The 20,546-nt window shown below is 47.5% G+C and overlaps 1 protein-coding gene and 1 pseudogene across 1 annotated transcript in view; one reads left to right on the top strand and one right to left on the bottom strand.

The window, feature by feature from the left end:
• KMT2C (lysine methyltransferase 2C) overlaps positions 1–20,546 on the bottom strand; it is a 205,659-nt gene that overhangs the window by 155,367 nt on the left and 29,746 nt on the right. The window contains exon 2 of the mRNA XM_025039018.1: positions 5,562–5,650. Within this exon, the coding sequence (XP_024894786.1) occupies positions 5,562–5,650 (89 nt within the window). The remainder of the gene's footprint in view (positions 1–5,561; positions 5,651–20,546) is intronic.
• On the top strand, positions 16,007–16,122 carry LOC112469992 (annotated as a pseudogene).

The following is a 20,546-nucleotide window of genomic DNA, read 5'->3' as shown; positions in this document are numbered from 1 at the left end:
TTTGAAATTTAAAAAATATGGATACCATTAACATTAGCAGCACCCAAAAATGAAATACTTGGGTATGAATCTAACAAAATAGGTAAAAGATCGCATAATAAAAACTCCAAAACTCTGATAAAAAAAAATCAGATAATAAATAAATGGATATTCCACATGCGTGGATCAATACTGTCAAGATGTCAGTTCTTCCCAATTAGACCTGGAGATTCAATGAAACCCTATCAGAGTCCCAGCAAGTTCTTTTGTGGATATTAACAAACTACTTCTAAAGTTCATATGCAGATCCAGAACAGCCAACGTGCTCCTGAGGAACAAAGCTGGAGAGCTGACACCACATGACTTCAAAACTTCTCTACATCTACAGTAATCAAAACAGAGCAGTGCTGGCGAAAGAAGAGGCAAATGATTTATCAATAAAACAAAGCAGAGAGCCCAGAAATGGACCTATGGAAATAGTCCCCTGAGCTTCAAGGAAGGAGCAGAGGCCAGACAGCGGGGAAACGGCGGTCTTCTCAACAAACGGTGCTGGAACTGGACGTCCACGCACGCTCACGCAGGTAAATCTAGACGCGGCTCTTACACCCTTCACGAAAACTACCGAAAAAGGAATCGCAGACCTCAACGTGAAAGGTAAATCTATAAATCTCCCAGAAGATAACACAGGAGAAAACCCAGATGACCTTGGATCCGTCGCGAACTTTTTAGATACAACAGCAAAGGCATGATACCTGAAAGAAATAACTGATAACCTGGACTTCGCTAAAATTAGAAATTTCTGATCTGTGAAAAACACTGTCAAGAGAAATGGGGAAATATCTGCAAATGACATCTGATAAAGGGCTGTTATCCAAAATACACTCCGGAAGACAGTCTGGTTTCCTGCAGAACTAAATGTGCCCTCACCACAGGACCCAGCCATCGGGCTCCTTAGTGTTTATCCAAAGGAGCTGAAAACTGTCCACACAAAAACCTGCACACAGATGTTTCCAGCAGCTTTATTCCTAACTGCCAGACCCTGGGAGCGCCTGAGACGTCCATCAGTAGGTGAATGGATGAACCCTTTTTCACGCATACAATAGAATCTTAATCAGCAGTAAAAAGAAACGAGCTACCAAGCCGTGAGAAGAACCTTCAACGTGCACTGCTAAGGAACAGGAGCCCCTCTGAACAGGCTACATGCGACGTGGTCCAAGTGCATGACAGTGTAACAGGCAAATGCAAGGAGACGTTGGCGGGGGACGGTGACTCCGTGGAGCATGTGGCATCTTCAGGGCAGTGAAACCACCCTGTGTGATATGGTATCGATGGACACATGTCAGGACACATCCGTACAAATCCACAGAACGTACGGCACCAAGAGTGAACCCTAAGGTAAACTGCGGACTTGGGGTAACAGCGACGTGTCAACGTAGCTCCAGCCGCAACCGACGCACCGCGCTGGAGGGGGCTGTTGACGACGAGGGGTGGCGGTGTGCAGGACGTAGACGGGAAAGCTACGCGCCCTCCCCTCTGTGTGCTGCTCTAAACGCCGAGGTCTGTAAACCTCCAACGCCAGAGGTCACCTGAAGTCCTCAGCGCAGAGGGGCGTTTACAAGCACGTGTACACTCCCGCAAATGCGGAATGACCAGCCTGTCACTGATGTGTACACTCCCGCATCTGCGTAGTGAGCCTGTCGCTAACGTGTGCACTCCCGCATCTGCGGAATGACCAGCCTGTCACTAACGTGTGCCCTCCCGCATCTGCGGAATGACCAGCCTGTCACTAACGTGTGCACTCCCGCATCTGCGGAATGACCAGCCTGTCACTAACGTGTGCCCTCCCGCATCTGCGGAATGCCCAGCCTGTCACTAACGTGTGCCCTCCCGCATCTGCGGAATGCCCAGCCTGTCACTAACGTGTGCCCTCCCGCATCTGCGGAATGCCCAGCCTGTCACTAACGTGTGCCCTCCCGCATCTGCGGAATGCCCAGCCTGTCACTAACGTGTGCCCTCCCGCATCTGCGGAATGCCCAGCCTGTCACTAACGTGTGCCCTCCCGCATCTGCGGAATGCCCAGCCTGTCACTAACGTGTGCCCTCCCGCATCTGCGGAATGCCCAGCCTGTCACTAACGTGTGCCCTCCCGCATCTGCGGAATGCCCAGCCTGTCACTAACGTGTGCCCTCCCGCATCTGCGGAATGCCCAGCCTGTCACTAACGTGTGCCCTCCCGCATCTGCGGAATGCCCAGCCTGTCACTAACGTGTGCCCTCCCGCATCTGCGGAATGCCCAGCCTGTCACTAACGTGTGCCCTCCCGCATCTGCGGAATGCCCAGCCTGTCACTAACGTGTGCCCTCCCGCATCTGCGGAATGCCCAGCCTGTCACTAACGTGTGCCCTCCCGCATCTGCGGAATGCCCAGCCTGTCACTAACGTGTGCCCTCCCGCATCTGCGGAATGCCCAGCCTGTCACTAACGTGTGCCCTCCCGCATCTGCGGAATGCCCAGCCTGTCACTAACGTGTGCCCTCCCGCATCTGCGGAATGCCCAGCCTGTCACTAACGTGTGCCCTCCCGCATCTGCGGAATGACCAGCCTGTCACTAACGTGTGCACTCCCGCATCTGCGGAATGACCAGCCTGTCACTAACGTGTGCACTCCCGCATCTGCGGAATGACCAGCCTGTCACTAACGTGTGCCCTCCCGCATCTGCGGAATGACCAGCCTGTCACTAACATGGAGAAACCTAACTACTCCTCAACACGACAAACTGATGTGCATCCGCGAGCCGAGGTCTCTCTAAGACCACTCTCTCCACTAAGAACTACGCGCCCTCTCGGTCCGACACCAGGTGTCCCTGTGCCTCGAGGCAGAGGATTGGAGCCGGGTGGAAACTCGCTGCCAGAGCCGTGAGCTGTGGCGCGTTTGCAGCCAGCCAAAAAGGGGCTCTACCGGCCACACGACGGCGACTTCACAGGCAAGTAGAGGTAAATTATAATGAACCACTCATAACGAACCGAAACAAGTTTACGAAGCCTGCATTAGATGGCGATGCCCAGAGAACGCGGCAGCCCTCTCCTCGAGGCTCTGTCCGAAGCTCGAGAAAAGCGGGCGGTCTACTCTGCAGAGTCGCCAGCTCACGGGACGCGGAAGGCGACCAAACAAAGTGACGAAGAGCAGGACAGAACGAAGAGGCACGGGAGAGGCAGGAGACAAGAGGACGAGGTGTCCCGAAAGTCAGTTTCCTTAAAAAAAAAAAAAAAAAAGGAAAGGAAAGAAACAAGGACTTTCGTTCCTGAACGTGGTTAGCTACGTGAAGTGACACTCGACGGCTGAGGGAGGCAAAAATAAGCTGGTTCTGCGACATGAGATCCTGGGTGACAGGGACAAGAACGATTTCAGTAGAGCGGGAGGAAGGAAGTCTGATTACAGTCGGTTCATGAGAAAATGGTAAAAAAAGTATAAGGAGCCACCACAAGCACGGGCAACTCTCCAGGACGTTTGCTGTACAGGCGAACAAAGCCGCACTACGGTAGCTAAGGAGGGACGTGCGGCCGGCGAAGTCCCTCGTGGGTCACCAGGGCGATGCGGCGGCGGGTCCAACGCTAACGGAAACGGTTCCCCGAGAGGAGGATTCGGGATGCGCCGCCCCGAGGAAGACGTGAACCAGGACAGAGTCCAGGGCTCAGGCACAGAGTGGGACAGACACAGAGACATTTCACGCCACTGTGACCACGGACGGCGTGGGCAGCGTCGACGGCGGGCAGTGTGGCCCTTCGTCCCCGGTTGCTCCCGTTCTTCCTCGTCTCACCGAAGTGATCGGCGAGAGCGCGAACTGAGGAGCGAAGGCCGGAAGGAGCTGAGGGAATCTGCAGAGGAGAGAAGGGGCTCGGACAGTCGCCGTGAATGGCGGCCGAGAGAATTTCTAAGGACGAGCAGAACGCGTGGAGGGTCGCGATCGGGACCCCCTTGAGATCTGCGGTCACAGAGTTAAAATGAAACCGGTCGGTACGTTTGTGTTTTTCGCCAGCCGTTTTCAGCTTCGGAAGGGCAGAATTCGGGTTTCACCATGAACGGGTGACGGCGGGGGGACGGCAAAGGCGTTTAGGGTGTAGGAGGGTGACTACGATGACGGGTCAAGGAAGAGGAGGGCGGCAGACACCGTCAGTACGATCATCGGACTGGAGGACCCGATGCGGCTGGCGAGGATGTTCGGAGACGGTGAGTGGGAACAGGAAGACGGGCGGCGGCCGGAGGGAAGGGTGGTCGAAAGTGAGATTCTGGAAGGGACACGGCAACTGCCCTAATCAGTGATACAATGACGGAGGCTGAAGGAGACCATGAGAACAGCCGGCTGGGGGGGCGTGAGGAGTGAGGCTGCCAAGGAAACCGGGAGCGAAGGGGTCTCGGCACTGAACGGACTGGAACCGACAGCAAGACAGGCGGGGGTGGTGGGGGGAGAGGCAGGTGCTGAACCTTCGGAGCACGCGGGACAGGACTCGTCTCGGGGACACTGCTGATGAGTGCGACCTGGGTCCGGCCTGACAGCGCTGTTTCCAGAGAACTTGTAGGTAATTCTGATGTTGAAAAAGGCCACTTAAAACTTCAAAGACTTTTTACTAGAAAGTAACAGTATACGGTACAAAAATTTTAATTAAGGGGGGAAAAAAACATGAAAAAGAACTAGTAAGAAACGTATATAAATTCGGCTAAAAGTAATATGGTGATAAAAGGGGTAGAATGCAGAATTCGAAACTTCTAAGCTTCAGCCTTTTCACAGGACCTAACTAGACCCTATTGGACAGAATGAGAAAAATACTGGAGAATTATAAAATATTTGAAAGCTTTCCAAGAATTATTGCTATATGACAGCAACGCATGTGACATCAAAGGTACTTTATGGAAAAATTATATTTTAAAAGATACGGCAATTTCTAACTTTTCTCTAAAAACCGTTATGACCGTCTGTAAGCACCAAGGGGATGACGTTCGACTTCGGTCAAATGGATGATGCTCACTTTTATCTACCTGCCAAAAATACTGTCGGGAGAGAGCGCCTCACGCCAATACCCTAAGGTTACAACATAAAACCTCGACCCTGTGACCACTTATTGAAGCGCCAACTTTGTGTAAAGTTCGGAAACTTCCAGTCTTCTGCAGACACACCGCGCACGCTCGCTCCTGAGGGCATGGGGGGGGCGGGGCAGAAAGCATCAGGTCGGGCTTCACCCAGCATCTCACGATTCCACTCGCTAATTTTTATCCTCACACATAGAACACAGGGAAGCTTTAAACAAACACTAGACAGTTCGTAAGCCAGAAATAAACTATAAGCTGTCGTACTAATGGCCTGGAACTAGTTTGTTCCGGTCTTAATTTGCTTTAATAAAACATTTCTCTACAGGTATTAAATAATTTCTGCTAAGTCAGGGTTGTAGAGGGGAAAAAAGAACTCAGTTTTTTCGCTTTGTTGTGACATCAAGCTATTTCAGCGAATGGAAATTTCACAGATCACTATATAGACCAATGCTAATTATGCAAGTTATTATATACGTTTTTAAATTTCATCAGGTGTTGATACCTGTTTCTACGGTATTCTCTGTTTCTGTCGTCTCCAGCCCATCCATGCTGTCCTCATCTTCCACAGCAGTTTTTCCTCTGCTTCGAGGCCTACAGAGAAACAGATACACGCAGTTAAAGCTTAAATTTTAAGGCTCAGAAGTAAACTCATTATGAAGCGCAAGCTGAAGGGACACAACATAAAACACTGTGCACAACTTCTCTAACATTTGATCATATCGAATAGTCACATCACACCTCACAGTCATTTCCCCTCAAACCAGGACGTGCCTGACGCCTCCAGGTGAGGACAGGCCCGGTCAGCACGCCTGGGTCCCGTAACTCTGCATCTTGGCGCTCTGCAGTTTAGGCTCTTTTCTGAGTACACACACCAGGTTACACCTCTGCATCTGATGAAGCCGAGGAGCGACGCCCAAACTTATGAACGCCCTGTAAATCATCTGAAGAAAAATATTCTAAACACTAAGCAGGATCCGATCACACCCACCCTGAGTGTAATGAAATGGAATTTATAAACCCTTTGATAAAGTACAGTGAACATAAGCGTCATGGTGAGGTGAGATTCTTTGACTTGGTGCAATTTTTAAAAAATAATAATACCACTAACGGTATTGAGAAAAATTTCCACCCAAAATTCAACGTTCCATATTAATCTTACAAGCTAATTTGAGGTGCTAAAATAACGTGAGACGTCCACTTCAAGCCACACGAACGTAGGAAGGTTCAAAGATACCCTCCAGCCACAAACAACTAGAAAACGAGACGAAGTATAAGAAACAACCATTATCAGACACTGATAACAGCAAGGGACAGGACCGTCACCCCGGAACAAAGAGAAACAAACAAGGGGAACCCTGCCACCATGAAGCCTTTCTGCATGAAGTTAATTTACAAACTGTAGCGCAGAGTGGAACTCTCGAGACTGGAAATTATGCTGAGAAGGGGAAATGGGAGTCGCCCGTCCAGGAGGCTAAAGGGAGCTAGAAACTATGGGACAGAGGCCACGGGAGCGAGCTGTGCAGGGAAAGCACCGGAAGTCTGCGTGTGGGTACCCCTGGCGCTTCTCTCGACAGCAATCTAATAATCGTGGTGTGAACCCCACAAGGCTGAGCAAGAACAACTTCCAAGGAAGAAGAATGACCTAAGAGCTGCGACACAGTCAAACCCCAGAGCTCCCGGAGAGCCAGGGATCAACCGTTCCCTCCCGCCAGAGCGCCAGGACCTCACTGACCGTGTGACTAATGCATCGGCGGAGACCAGAGTGGGAAGAACCCTCAGGAGTCGGGGGGCTAAAGAAAGCCCAGGGCAAATGCTGTTCTAGCCCGTCCCTAAAAGAGCTAACAAGTAAGTCTCAACAGAATCAAAATGATCCACAACTAATTTAACTGCTAGGCCCCCAAAAGAGAAAGTTCAACATTTGTTAAAGTACAACAAAATCTAGCTCAGCAACAACAAAATCACGATATGTGGCCTGCAACAAAAATTTACAAGGTATACAAAGAAGCAGGAAAATATGAGTCATAAGCAGGAGAAAAATCAAGGAATAGAAACAGAAAACAAATGGTAGAAGGGACAAGACTGGACATTAAACCAGCTTTTATCAATATGTTTCATATGCTCAAGAATGTAACAGAAAACGAATATGAGGAAGTAAGAAAGATACTAAAAAATAAACAAAATGGAACTCATAGAGGCAACATCAAAAGAACTTCAGATTAAAATTCCACTCACATCTGATGAGAAATGGTAAAAGAAAAGATGACGGACCTTAAAGACGTAGCAAAGAAAAAATTTATCCAAAATTAAAGGACGAAGTGAAAAAAGACAAACACAGCTATAGATGGCTATGCTGATTAGTTCCACCAAACTCTTAAGGAATAGTACTAATCCCACACCGTCTTCGGGATATCCTAGAGGAAGGGCTGCTTCCCAACTCCATCTATGAGGGGGCATGACACTGACACAAGTCACGGGCTTCATATATAACCAACATCCATCACGAACACAGACCTGTTCTTTGGAATAAAAAAACAGCCGCCTCCCATTTGTCCCAGACATTACGATTGTCACACCAAATCAAAGCAAGGCCGATGCAAGAACAGAAAATTACAGCTGGCTTTTCACTGTAAAAACACATAAAAACCTCAAATGAAAGTTTATCAAAGGGCTCCAGTTCCGAATATTCTCCAAATAACATGGAGAAGTAGATGCCAAACTTCTTCCACCAAATGCAAGTATAAAACAGAAATAATGTACACAACAACTATTCGAATTTCCTTAAGAATATATAACAGCGGGCTGATCAGGAACGAACGCCAAGATGCCAAGTACTGCCAGAACGCCATCGGTTTGCTGCTCTTCATGTCCCCAGCATTCCCGGTACTGAAGGGACTCGGTGGGGTCCGAAAGCCCGGAGCGAGTGCTGAGGTTCAGCAAGAGAGGGCGCCCGAGCTGGCCTGCACCTGACCCCAGTCAGTGCAACAGAGGCTTCCGGAACTGAGCTAAGAGACCCCGGCCAGGGCCCAGGCTGACCACCCGGAACCGCACGCACGGCGCGGATAAAACAGCCCTGCAGCGGCGCCTGTCACCGCCCCAGACATGAGCGACGATTTTCTCCTTGGCTTCTCGGACAGGAGTCTCCTGATTCTTCTACCACTTTCTTCTCACTTTCCCTGCTGATTCCTCTTCTTTATTGGCTTCTAAGTGGTCGGGGGTCCAGGCCTCGGTCACTAACCCTTCACCCACAGAGGCTCACCGCCTCCCTGGGAGGTCCCACCCAGTCTCCTGACGTCTACCCGGTAAACTCCCAAACCTTCCATCCCCTCCCTGTCCACCGAATTACAACTCACGTTCACCCGTCTACAAGCATCTCAGAGTGAACAAACATGTCGAAAACCGAATCTGATTCCACACCTTTAGATTCCCTCCTCTCGCACCCCACGTGTCAGCAAACCCCGCCAGCTCTCCCTTCGAGATGCAGTCCCACATGGAAACCAGCGACACTAACGGCCTCACACCACCTTCATTTTCTTGGTTACTGTTACAATTGGGAATTGTACAACTAACCCTGCTTTACTGAGCGTTTAGTATGTGAGGCACCGTTCCGTTACCAGCTCTATTTTACAGATGAGCAAAATGAAGGTCGGAGATGATGATGAAGACGCCCCAATCTGACGGGTCTCGCACCGCCGCCTCTACTGCAGTCAGCCGCCGCCCTGCGGCCGCTCTCCAGACCGTTCTGAAGGACGGTTACGAACCCTCAACCAAATCGGGCCCCTCGTCTCCCTCCCAGTGCTCCGAAGGCTGCTCGTCACACCGAGAACAGAGCACCCGCAGGGCCTCCGTGATGTGGCCGGCCGGGTCACCCCTGATGTCACCCACGAGCACGCTGCCCCTTCCATGGTCATCCTGCGGTACCGGCCACCTGCTCGTGCAGGGCAGACCGAGGACGCTCCGGTTCAGGGCCTCTGCGCGCACAGATTTCCCCACCTACGGCAGTCTTCTCCCCGACGTGCACGAGCTTCTCCGCACTCAGGTGTCCGCTGAGACGTCACGTGCTCAGAGGGGACACCTCTCACAAGCAAATCCGCAAAACGGGGCCCGTCGCCCGCTACCCGTTTTCCTGCTCCGTTCCTCCTCACGCCCGACACTACGCGGACGTGTCGTCTGATCGACCTGTCTCTTCAGCGAGGAGGCAGCCGCCACGAGGGCCAGACCGCGGTTCTCGTCACTGGCGCACGCCCGACGCCTGCAGCACCACGTGTCGCGCCCACGTGGGCCCAACACGTGCTGTGCTGAGCGAACACGACGGTTCCGCGAGTCAGGAGAAAACCTGGGCTGAAGAGCGAAACCTGACGCGAGCACCTAACCGTGCTAGAGGCGCAGGCCTGCGTCCCGCCGAGCAAAACACGCACTCTCACGTGCCGTCGAGCTGTACAAGAAAGCCGTGTACCATGATGCGGAATGTTATGTCCTTAAGGTAAACAGAAAAAATCAGAAGTTTTACCACCACAGGGAATAGACAAAAACTGGCATCATTAGCAGATAACATCACCAACATCTACTCAGAAAACACAAGTTAATCTAATGGAAAGCTAAGAGTTCTATAAGATTGTCACATCGACATAGTAACATAAAAACATCAACAACTTTCTGTACATCGTTTTGAACAAATAGCACCAAGAATCGAACATAATGAAAAGAGATGCGACAACCATAAAATTATCAGAAATAACTTTAATTAAAAAAATAAAACTTACTTATGGACATAAAGGAAGAATCAAGTAAGTTGAGAAACAAACCTAACAGGAAAAGGAACAAAGGATACAAATAAGCAATTTGTGGACAAAATGAATTAGCCTATAAAATATGATGAAGTGTTCAGCCTCACCAAGCAATCAGGGAAATCAAACAATGAACTGGAAAATGAAAAATATTGATAATATTCAGTGACCGTGGGAATACGGGAGTGACAAAGACACACATAACAGCGGCAAGGGTGTGAACAGTGAACAGTGCAGCACACGCTGGAAGGCAATTTAGCGATATCTACCAACGTATAAAATATGCACAACATCTGATCTATCGGTTTTGCGTCTAAAACTCAATTCTACCTCGTGTGCCTAAATACAGAGAGAATAGAGAAAGATATGAGGATGCTCGCTATACACAAACATTTAAAGTATGTTCTATCCGTTTGATGACTTTCAGTCCCTAGTCACTGCAAACACTAAGGCAGACCCTTTTGTACTGATACAGAAAGATCTCTAAGACACAGTTTAACGAGAAAAAGTACATTACAGAACACGCATGAGTCCATGAATGTTTTATAATTGCAAACAAACGTATAAATATGCATTTATGTTTCATAAGCATGCACGTTTGTGTGAGTGTATGCACATGCAAATGCACAGCAAAAGATCTAGAATGATACGTACTGACCGATGACAGTGGTTTCCTCTGGTGCCGTGAAAGAAAACAGGGCCAAAGAAAGGCCTTTCAGCGCCTCATGAGTTTTTTATAAGAGCATATATTCATCTATAATTTAATAAATTGGGGGAGGGCTAAAAGGTGTTTTTCCTGGGGAACCACTGGAGAGTGCTTTATCTTCTCTGCTGTGGTCGTCCAGGGTTATTTCTTACCCGCTCTGTACAGCACAGTCTGACACCTAACATACTGAATGATAGTTCTGAGGAGTCACATGCGAAAATATAGCAACAGTTTACGAAGTCTGGGGTTTGTTTATAATGACTGTTACAAATGCCTCCGTGACTGAAGCTGATGGCCTAATTTTTAACCTCTAACCATTACTGAGTCCGTATGCCAAAACTACCTGGAAACTGAAAATTTGTGCCAATTATTTGTATTACAAGATACCAAAAAATCCCTGTGACTGTTTCACTCAATAATTTAATAGATATCTAGGTAAGCTAACAGACACATACACATACCTACCACACCCAATAAAAATAAAGTCACAGCATTACTGTTCTTTGGTCATAATTTGATACTTAAAGCCATCTAAAATATATCACTTACTGGATAACATTAAATAAATTTTCTTAAAAATATTCCTAATAGAGTAATATTTTTAAAAGAAAAATTCCCAATAGAAAAACAAAGAACATGGCCAGCAATTAAAGAGAGAATGAAATGGCCACAAAACACACGACAGTCCACCTCACTAACAATTTTAGAAATGAGAATTAAAGCGAGGAGATATCATGTGACATGTCAGATTAGCAAAGGGTGAGAACACTCTCAGCTGGGCAAGTTACGGGGAAAGATGCCTGCAGGAATGTAAGGGACAGATGTGCCAACCATACCCTAAACACCGATCTCACGCAGTCTCTCATGTCAAAAAGGTCTTAGAGGAAAATATTCTGGTAATTAGAAAGACCAAAACACTACACGAGTCATTGTCAAGGCAAATGTATGTAGCAATGAGGACATTATCGCCAAACCAAAGGAAAAAATCAAGAGTCACTATATTCCCATTAGACAGCCGGTAGTCATCACAGCGGCTCGAAATGGACACAACTGAACTAGCATCGTCCCTCGTACGTGGCAAGCGTGAAGCCTCTGTGGTCAGATGTCCTCCTTAGACACACAGCATCCACAGGTGCTACGGCCGCTAAGCGACGTTTACGTAGCACGGAGATGTGAACATTTAAAGCGAGCAGGGAGTATGTATCATAATTACCACAAGCAAAAATAAAGCTTTCTAATAAATACCTAGGTATCATTTTTTTTATTGTTGTTTTATTTTACCACTTTGCAATCAAAGAATTTACAGTGGTACACATAGGATTTTCCAATAAAGGACGGTTGTGAAGTGTGAGCATTTGTTAAGAATGGCAGTTCAAAAAAAAAGAAATGGAAAATAAGAGATCCATGAAAAAATCAATTTTTCAGAATGTTCTTGATTTAAAAATGACACATTTTAAACTCACATCCGTTTTATCCACCTGACATTTCCTTCTAAATGCGTCTTCTTGGAAAAAGGGGTATGTTGGAAACTGTGCTTTCTGTGCAATTTTATAAATCTAAAACTGCCCGAAAAAATTAAGTCTATTAAGAAAGTGTAATGACCCATTAAAAAAATAACTTGTGCTCTAGGAAACTTTCCAAAACAATGTTTTGTGGTGAAATATAGAAAAACAGGAAAAAGGAAAGCACTAACAGTATTGTGGGAAAGGAAATTTATTTACAAAGGATCAAGAATCATAACTGCATCGAATTTCTCAATGGGAATATTGTTAAGTAGGAAATAAAATAAAAACAAACACGAAAAGGACATATGGGACTTGACAAATAATAAGTACAAAATATGATGGTAGAAATGACTCCAAACATGTACCAATAATTATAAAACACGTAAATGAAATCACGTCTCCAGCAGGACAAAAATTACCAGACTAGATTTATAAATGAAATGGGTTTAAAGCTATGAAGAGACATCTAAACGCAAAGGCCAAAAAAAAAAAACCAGCTGAAAATAAAGTCAGAGGAAAAGATTGAAAAGGTGTTGAATCTCATCATCAGAAAAATGAAATCTAAAACAATATTAGGATATTTCTCACTGTATTCCTACTGTATTGGAAAGGTCTTAAATCTGATCATGTTGAGAGCTGGTAAAAAAAAAAAAAAGCAACGGGGACTTTGTTACCCTTCCTGACGGCAGTGTGAACGGGCGCCATCATCCTGGAGCACACTCAGCATTACCCCTAAAAGCCAAGTACACGTATACACCTGCCGACGTTCTGGCGTGGCGTTTCACCAGGACACGTTTAATTACAACCAAGTACATAATACTATACAGAAGTGCAGCCGTCTTTCAAAGAGGAGGCTAAATTTTTAGAAAAACGAAACAGATTTTTGTACCACCAAAAGATGCCAACCAGTTAAACCTGTGAAGTTTGAGGAAGGCGAGCTCCCCAAGTGGTACAGAAAGGGAAGAGTGAACTTGTCACTGCTCCCGCACAAACACGGACGGCCGGGAAGACCCGCGGCGAGGTGTGAGTCAGGGGGCTGCAGCAAGGACACACACGTGAGGAGGCGGGCTGGGCAGAGACAGAGCCTTTCGGGTGGCCACCTCAGAGGAAGGCGAATTGCTGACTCACGCCCCACGTCAGATAAATGCTCTGCTGATGCTTCTAGGGCTGACTTAAAACAGTACACACAGAATGTGTAACTACCAAAGGGAAGGGTGGAAACGAGACGGAACATGGAGAAAACAGTTCAATCCGAAAGCAAAAATGAATTAACGGCAGTGGTGAGTGTGAACACAGGGGAATCACACCAAACGAGAACAGCGAGCTGCAGAAGGCTGCACACCACACATACAGCATACGACTCCATCACGATCAGGCAGAAAGGCAGCAAACCTAAGCGTGTAAAATACAGGGACAGACACAGACATGGCTCCTAAATCTATAAAAAGAACCAAGAAAGTGTTAAACGCAAATTTCAGAGTGATTACTCTGGAGGGGAAGGACGGATGAGGGGGGGAGAGGCGTTTTGGGGACTTCAAGGAATACTGGGTAGAGTTCTGTCCTTAAACTATAAGGGAGGCACACAAACGCTCCTTATTCTCCACGCTAAACTACATATAATTAGACATAAAATTACATGCAGAAGAAAGGAACAGGAAATGTCACAATTTAAACTTAACTTGAAAAGCAATCTCCCTGCACTCCGAGTATCCCAGGTCCCTCCAGTCCTACCCACAGACTCCGAAGTGTCCCTGACTCCCGCTGTCCCCTCCCCTCCCCCGGCCTCCGACTCAGCACCCTTAGCTACGTCCCTGACCTCGGCCTCTCTTTTACCGGCGGCTTTCATTATTGAGCTGAGATTTGTTAATTAACTATTTAAACGATGGGTTGTTTTTCCTTCATTTTAACTTCCTGTTTCCTATCTACACTCCAAGCTCCTTAAGAAGAGACACGTTTCTTTTGGGTTTCCTGCCCTGCCCAGAGTTTGCAGAACCTTTCTTTGTGCAAAGTGTATACTCGGATGCGTACTAATTTTTGCGTCCAATTCCAGATCTACGTCGGCGTGTACCTGGGTACTTACTTCCCCGTCCCACGTTCCTTAACCGGTTAACATGGAGCGATGATGATGGACCGTGCGACGCGATTAACAAAGTTCCGATATTTCCTTCAGTGTATTAAGTCAGAAGTCCTGGATTTGGGGGGCGCTGCATTTCGACTTTCTGTGTTCTATTTTCAACTTCAGTGAAAAACTCTCTAATCTCCTTTAACTTCTGACAAAGAATCTAATAAAATGAAATACATAAAAGTTGTTGCGTTTCTCCCTCTTCAAAGTGCCTCTCCTGAGCTCTTCCTTCCGTGGACTACTTCTAGGAAGAATCCGCACACTGCCTCCCTCCACTTGCTTGCCTCCCCTTCGCCCCTCAACCCAGGGCCCCCCCGAACCAACGAAACCCCTTTCCAGTCCATCCTCTGAGCAGTCTCAACGCCAGCTTCCCATTCTTTCAGTTGAACCAGTTTTCCCAAAATGTCTTGCAGAAATCATGGGGGAAAAAAAAAAAACTACCTAGTTACACACCGCACTGATAATGTGAAATCGAGAGCTTGTTTCAAAACGGCCGGGGAGCAGAGAGGAGAGGTGGACCAGCAGCCACACGCAGCATCCCGGTGTGACCACACGGGGCCGCTGTCACGGCCAGGTAATGGGTGCTTGGGGGGGACGAGGGGTTCGAAAAGGGAAAAACACACTTTCTCCTTTTATATACATTTAAAATTCAGTCATAAAGGTTTTAGAAATACTTATTTACTACTTGGTCAAACTATATGGCTAAAAGTGCATCTAAAGTCGTATCGCAAAAATCCCAATATTAGCAGGATTTGTTCAATGTGACACCCAGTGAATGAATTCGTCCTCTAACACCCCAGATGGGACATCTGGCCTCTACTTCAATCCATACACAACACATAACGGCATCGCCCAGATGGAGACACGAGTACAAACAAGAGACAGTCATCAAACTTAAGGAACGGATACAGCGAAAATAAACAGAAGAATGTCTCACATACAGCGAAAGCAAGGGACAGACACGCTGAGGACAGAGAGGACGCTGGATCGGTAGCAAAGGCTGCACGGAGGCGTGGGCAAGATTTCAGACTGGAAATGGGAGAGGAGGGGAGAGAAGTAATTCAGGCAGCGAGAGTGGCTGGGTAGGAGGAGGCGAGGGCGAAGTCCGGCCGTGTGCAGACAAGTACGTGTTGACAGGTAAAATGGATCGAGGGCATAGGAAGGACTTGAATGCCAAACTAAGATGTTTGAACATTTTACAGCAAAACAAAAAGTATCAGAACCAATTACGCGCTGGAAGAAGTCTAATACTTCAATTTAATACTCCAGATTAGAAAATGAGGCCCGTACTAACACAGCTTGAATAGTCGGGCCCCGAGTTTTCAATTCAAAGCCAAAATCTGATTATTCATTTATTGGACAAGCACTGGAGAGCTGGCTGCGCACTGGGCCCTGTCCTAGGGGCCGGCGGCCCCGATGCTGTAGTCCTGGCTGTCGCTGGAGCGCTGGCTCTCGCGCGGGCCTCCCACCCCAGGACGGCTGGCAACATCCGCGGGCACCTGGAGGGTGGAGTCCGGGGACACTGCCAAACACGCCTCGGCACACGGCACGGCCCCCCGGCACGGAGCCGGCCAGCCCCCTGATGTCAGCAGTGCCAAGACGAGAAGCCAGAGCTGCGTAATACACGTCACTTCCGTGTTCCCCTGTTTCTACTCTACAAACGCACAGCGCCATTTTCAGTGATGTGGCAAAAGGAACTAAACGTACCATGAATCTCAAGATTTGGTTTTAAAAGATTTTATGGACATGGTTGCACAGTGCAGCAGTCAGCACGTCTGCTTTACACGCAGAAGGTCCTGGGTTTGCGCCCCAGTGGAGCCACGGTCCATGGTCTACAGCCACGTCACCCTGAACAAGCCCGATGTCTGATCTCGGAAGCTAAGCAGGGTCGGGCCTGGTTAGGACTTGGATGGGAGACCACCTAGGAAGACCAGGTGCTGTAGGCGTAAATAATAATAATTTAAAAAAATAAAAATAAGAAGTTTTATAAGCTACATTTTCTAATAACTTTTAGAAATAAGACGGCCTTCCTCTCCCGACAGCCATTGTTCTCAAGCACCAAGCTAAACGCTTTTCCTTTCCCTGTGTCTCTACAGCAGTTGCCCAGCACATTCTGCCGCCTCTGCCCAGGCAGTGGCGCTCGACGTGCCCCGCCCACCCCCGGGAACACCACCTGCCCATTTCCCTGGGGCCCTTGCCACCGTGTCGGCCCCCTGCCCCCGCCTCCCTCCCAAGCTGTCCTGCACACGGACACCGCAGATCACGTGCTCAAAATGTCACCAGGTTGCCCACGAGCCTCCGCATCAGCAGCCAGGGCCGAGGCTCCGCATCCGAGGCCTTTTCCCAACAACCGCCCACATCCCCCCTTCCGCTTCCTTCTCCCACCCCTGGCCTTGGGGATACCCTTTCCCAGCAAAATGAGTTATTCTGGGGCGCGCAGAAACACCTTTCCAGATTAGAGAAATCAGGAGCCGCTCACGCTCCACTTACATGAAAGTTATGTTTTCAACTCGGGCAATAAAAGGTCAACTTATAGGGAACCTGGCCGACCCCCCGGCTCGCTGTCCTACTCAGAACAACAGCTCGTCACCTGTCCCTCTCTCTCTGAACTCACCCTGCCTTTCAAATTTACCACCTTTTCAAACTATTTTGCCCCGACCCCACCCCATACCTGTGGCTTTTCGGCCCGTTGGCAATGAACATGTCATTTCATTTTTACTGGTTCTTTTATATTCAGACGGCTAAAATTATGATCGATTCATCCGCAAGCTGAAGGGGGGGGGGGACAATTATGCCCCAGTGATATCTGCTGACATTAAAAGGTTTTATAATCCGTATACCCTTTGGCCCCAAAATTCCACTTAAGAATTATCATCAGCAAATAATAAAGTGCACAAAGGTGTAGTCATAAGGATATTCATCTGCATTTTGTTTCTGACTTTCAAAAACTGGAAAAAAAAATATCCTCCTTGTCCAACAAGAAAAGCCCACGCAGATGAATCACTGACTTAAGCAATGTGACACTGTGCAGCTTCCGACACCCTGTAGTACTGTGGTCACTGACCTGGAAATCTTTATATTACTATCTTTCTTGGGTGAAAAAAACAAAAACAATGTAATCCAATATACCTTATACTTTTTATATTATTTATTTTGTTTTTTCTAAATGTTATTTTCTAAATGTTATTTTCTAAATGTTTTCTACACACGTATATATATATACATAATGTGTATGTAGAAAAAATATATACCAAGTGTTTGCAAGCCTTAAAATGTTGAGATAAAATATTCAAAATTTTCTTTTGTTGGTGGATACTTATAATTTAGCTGTACTAATATTTTTCCGACATAATAAACATTTTAAGGCCTATTTATAATTGAACAGCAATCTTAAAAAATCTATGAAACCTTGGTTTAATGTATCTGTGGGAAAAGCCTGCGGCACGCACGCACGCACGCACACGCACGCACACACACACACACACTTCAATGATCGATCAGCCGTCCCATCAGCCGCCCTGGGGACTCTCCCTCTGACACGGGCTGGGCGGCTGCTGGGCCAGAGACCCCAGAGACTCTGCTAACATAAGACCGGGGGAAAGGCTGGGAAGCTGGAAGGCCCAAGAGGGGCCCTGGCCCTCACCTGCGAACACCCAGGCACCGTTCCGCACGGTGGCTGACACATAAGAAAATAAGAACACGGAAAACGGATTCGTCACAACTGGAAACGACCGCGAGCCAAGCGGCTACACTGCAGAGTGGCAGAGAAGGACGGGGAGCTGTGGCACCGGCCACAGACGGGGGGTGCGGGGGACTTCCCCTGTACGAAGAGCATCCCCCTCATCAAAGGAAGGAACAGCGGAACCGGAACACCACCCTTCCACAACCCCTGAAGCAGCAGCAAACCCGGCCGCCGGCCATCAGCAGAAGCCTAAGCTGTTCCGGCCCTGCCCCTGCCCAGTGCCCCCGTAGGTGGGTGCCCAGCCCCCGGCCGCATCTCCCCCCGGGGATGAGCTCACTGCACAGCCTTGAGTCAGGGCTTCCTGCGCGAATTCACCACATAAATTAGCTTGAACTTCAGGAAACTGCCAATATTGGACCATTCCATCCTTTAAAAGAAAAGGCACCTCCCTATGGTTCAACCTAACCCAGCCTCTTTGATTCCAGTATTTACTCGAAAAATGAAAATTTTACATGCTTCTTTTGTGCCTCCATCTTGCTTTCCTTTCTCCCTAAAACACGGTTAATCTGAGATTGGCCGCTTTAAAACTCTAAGGTTTTATTACAAGTCCGTAGGAAAAGCCATCGGCCTGGTTATCAGAATCGGCCCTCGCTCAAACTGTTTAACTGAAAAGTATAGTAAGATCTAATGCAAATTTAAATCTGAAAGAGAAGTAAACTCGTAAAGATAACAAAGATATAGGAAGATATAAGAAATAGGACTATGCCTTGTTTATTTAAATAAATCTAATAAAGAAGTTCATAACTTAAAATAAGTGATTCTACTTTCATTATTAGGTTTTAATCGGAATTAATGATCACTGAGTTAATACACATTATATACTAAAAGTGATGAATAAATAAACATCAATAAAAAAGAGAAAGACTGACTGAGAAACCCATCCAGGCCCGAGCTCTGGGCAGCCACTGGGCAGCCACTGGGACTGATGAGGACCCTCGACAGGCCTGGGGACGCCGCGAAGGCCCTCAGACCAGAGCGGAAAACACAAGCCACAGATTCGTGTCAACTGGGGCCACATCGTTTGTTTTAAAAACAGTATATACTCAAACACATGCATGTGTTTCTTACATATGGACAAAAAAAGTTTAGGACAAACCGCTGACGACTGCCTGAGAGGGACGAAATCTGGCTACACGTGGCTGCTTAAATCAGAGTCAAATCCCACTAAAAATTTAGTTGCTCAGTCCCACCAGCCGTTTCCAGCGGCTGCTGCACGGAACAGCACAGATAGAGAACATTTCTGTCACTGCAGAAAGTTCTACTGGACGCACTGGTCTGAAATACAGCAGAGAAACCTGGACAGAACCTAAAAAATTTTAAAAGAAGGCAATGAAAAAACTGAAAATACCACAAAAAGCAGAAGTTATATACAAAGGAACTCAGGAAGAGTTGCGTCTTCAGGTGTTATCCATCTGGACCAGGTTAAATTTCTTTGCACTACTATATTTAGAATAAAAAGGGTTATTATTGAACAAACCAATCTGGTACTTGGGATGCTGCGGGAATCAACAGTAAGCATTCTGTAACCATCCACTTCAAAACACGCAATGACACTGCTCATCATTCTCTCATCAGAAAACGTTACCCTCAATAATCTCTCCTTGATAACAATAGCATGCTTGTGCTTAAAAAATAACAAAATTGGGAAAGTTTTAATTTATAACTCAGATTTGTAAGTCTAGACAGGATTTCCTCTGAATTGGTTTACAATTTTAAAAATTACTAAAGATTTATAATCACAGAGACTCTAGCCCTCTATAGGTTAAAACAATTGTAATGGGCCTGCTTTAACAATTCCTTTAATAAGACCTTCTATACTTTTATGCATTTTAGTGGAAGCATATAATCCATAAAATTTCACTTTGGAAATTCATGTCTAAAACTATCATACCAGGTTGAATCGTGTCCCCAACACTCATGTCTGTCTGAGAAATGTGACCTTATTTGAAAACAAGGCCTTTGAAGATGTAATGAGGTCGAGACAAGGTCCCACTGGAGCAGACTGAGCCCTAAGTGCGGCAATGGCCACTGTCCTCAGGAAAAGGTGCTCTGGACACAGAGACGGACACGGGGAGGACGACAGGAAATGTGGAGACGGGCTGGAGCGAGGCACAGCGCCCCCCAAAGCCTCAGAGGGGCCTGGTCCGCCGATGCCCAGGCATGGGGTGTATAATATATAACCTCCAGAACTGTGAGACAGTGACTTTCTGCTGCTGTGAGCCGCCCGGTGTCCAGAACTGCTGCGCAGTCCCCGTGCCTTCCTCCTTGGGGACTGGCGGGCTCAGGGTGCGCTCCCCACCACCAGATGTGTCCCTAGGCTCTGTGACAGATGCGCTAGTTCAGCCCTCCCTCTCCAAGTGTAACTGAAGATGGGGAAAGCAACTGGTTTCCGACAGCAGAACAGTTCCTTCCCCCTGGGACAAGCTGAGGATATTCCAACTCACGCTCAAGAGATGACCTGAGACGAGGAAAGAAATAAAGGCTAAGAGTCGCCAGATCATCCACAGTAGCTCTGTCTCACACACCAAAGGCCCGTGGTATGGAGGCACCACCCTCACGTGTGCTTACACATCACCAGCAGCATGTGCTCGGGGTGCCAAGCCCCCCTCGCTCTGAGTGCCCTCCCCT

The sequence above is a fragment of the Pteropus alecto genome, unplaced genomic scaffold (assembly GCF_000325575.1).
Source record: "Pteropus alecto unplaced genomic scaffold, ASM32557v1 scaffold48, whole genome shotgun sequence".
NCBI lineage: Eukaryota > Metazoa > Chordata > Mammalia > Chiroptera > Pteropodidae > Pteropus > Pteropus alecto.
The sequence above is the reverse complement of the archived record's forward strand: the minus strand, read 5'-3'. Positions and strand labels throughout refer to the sequence as shown.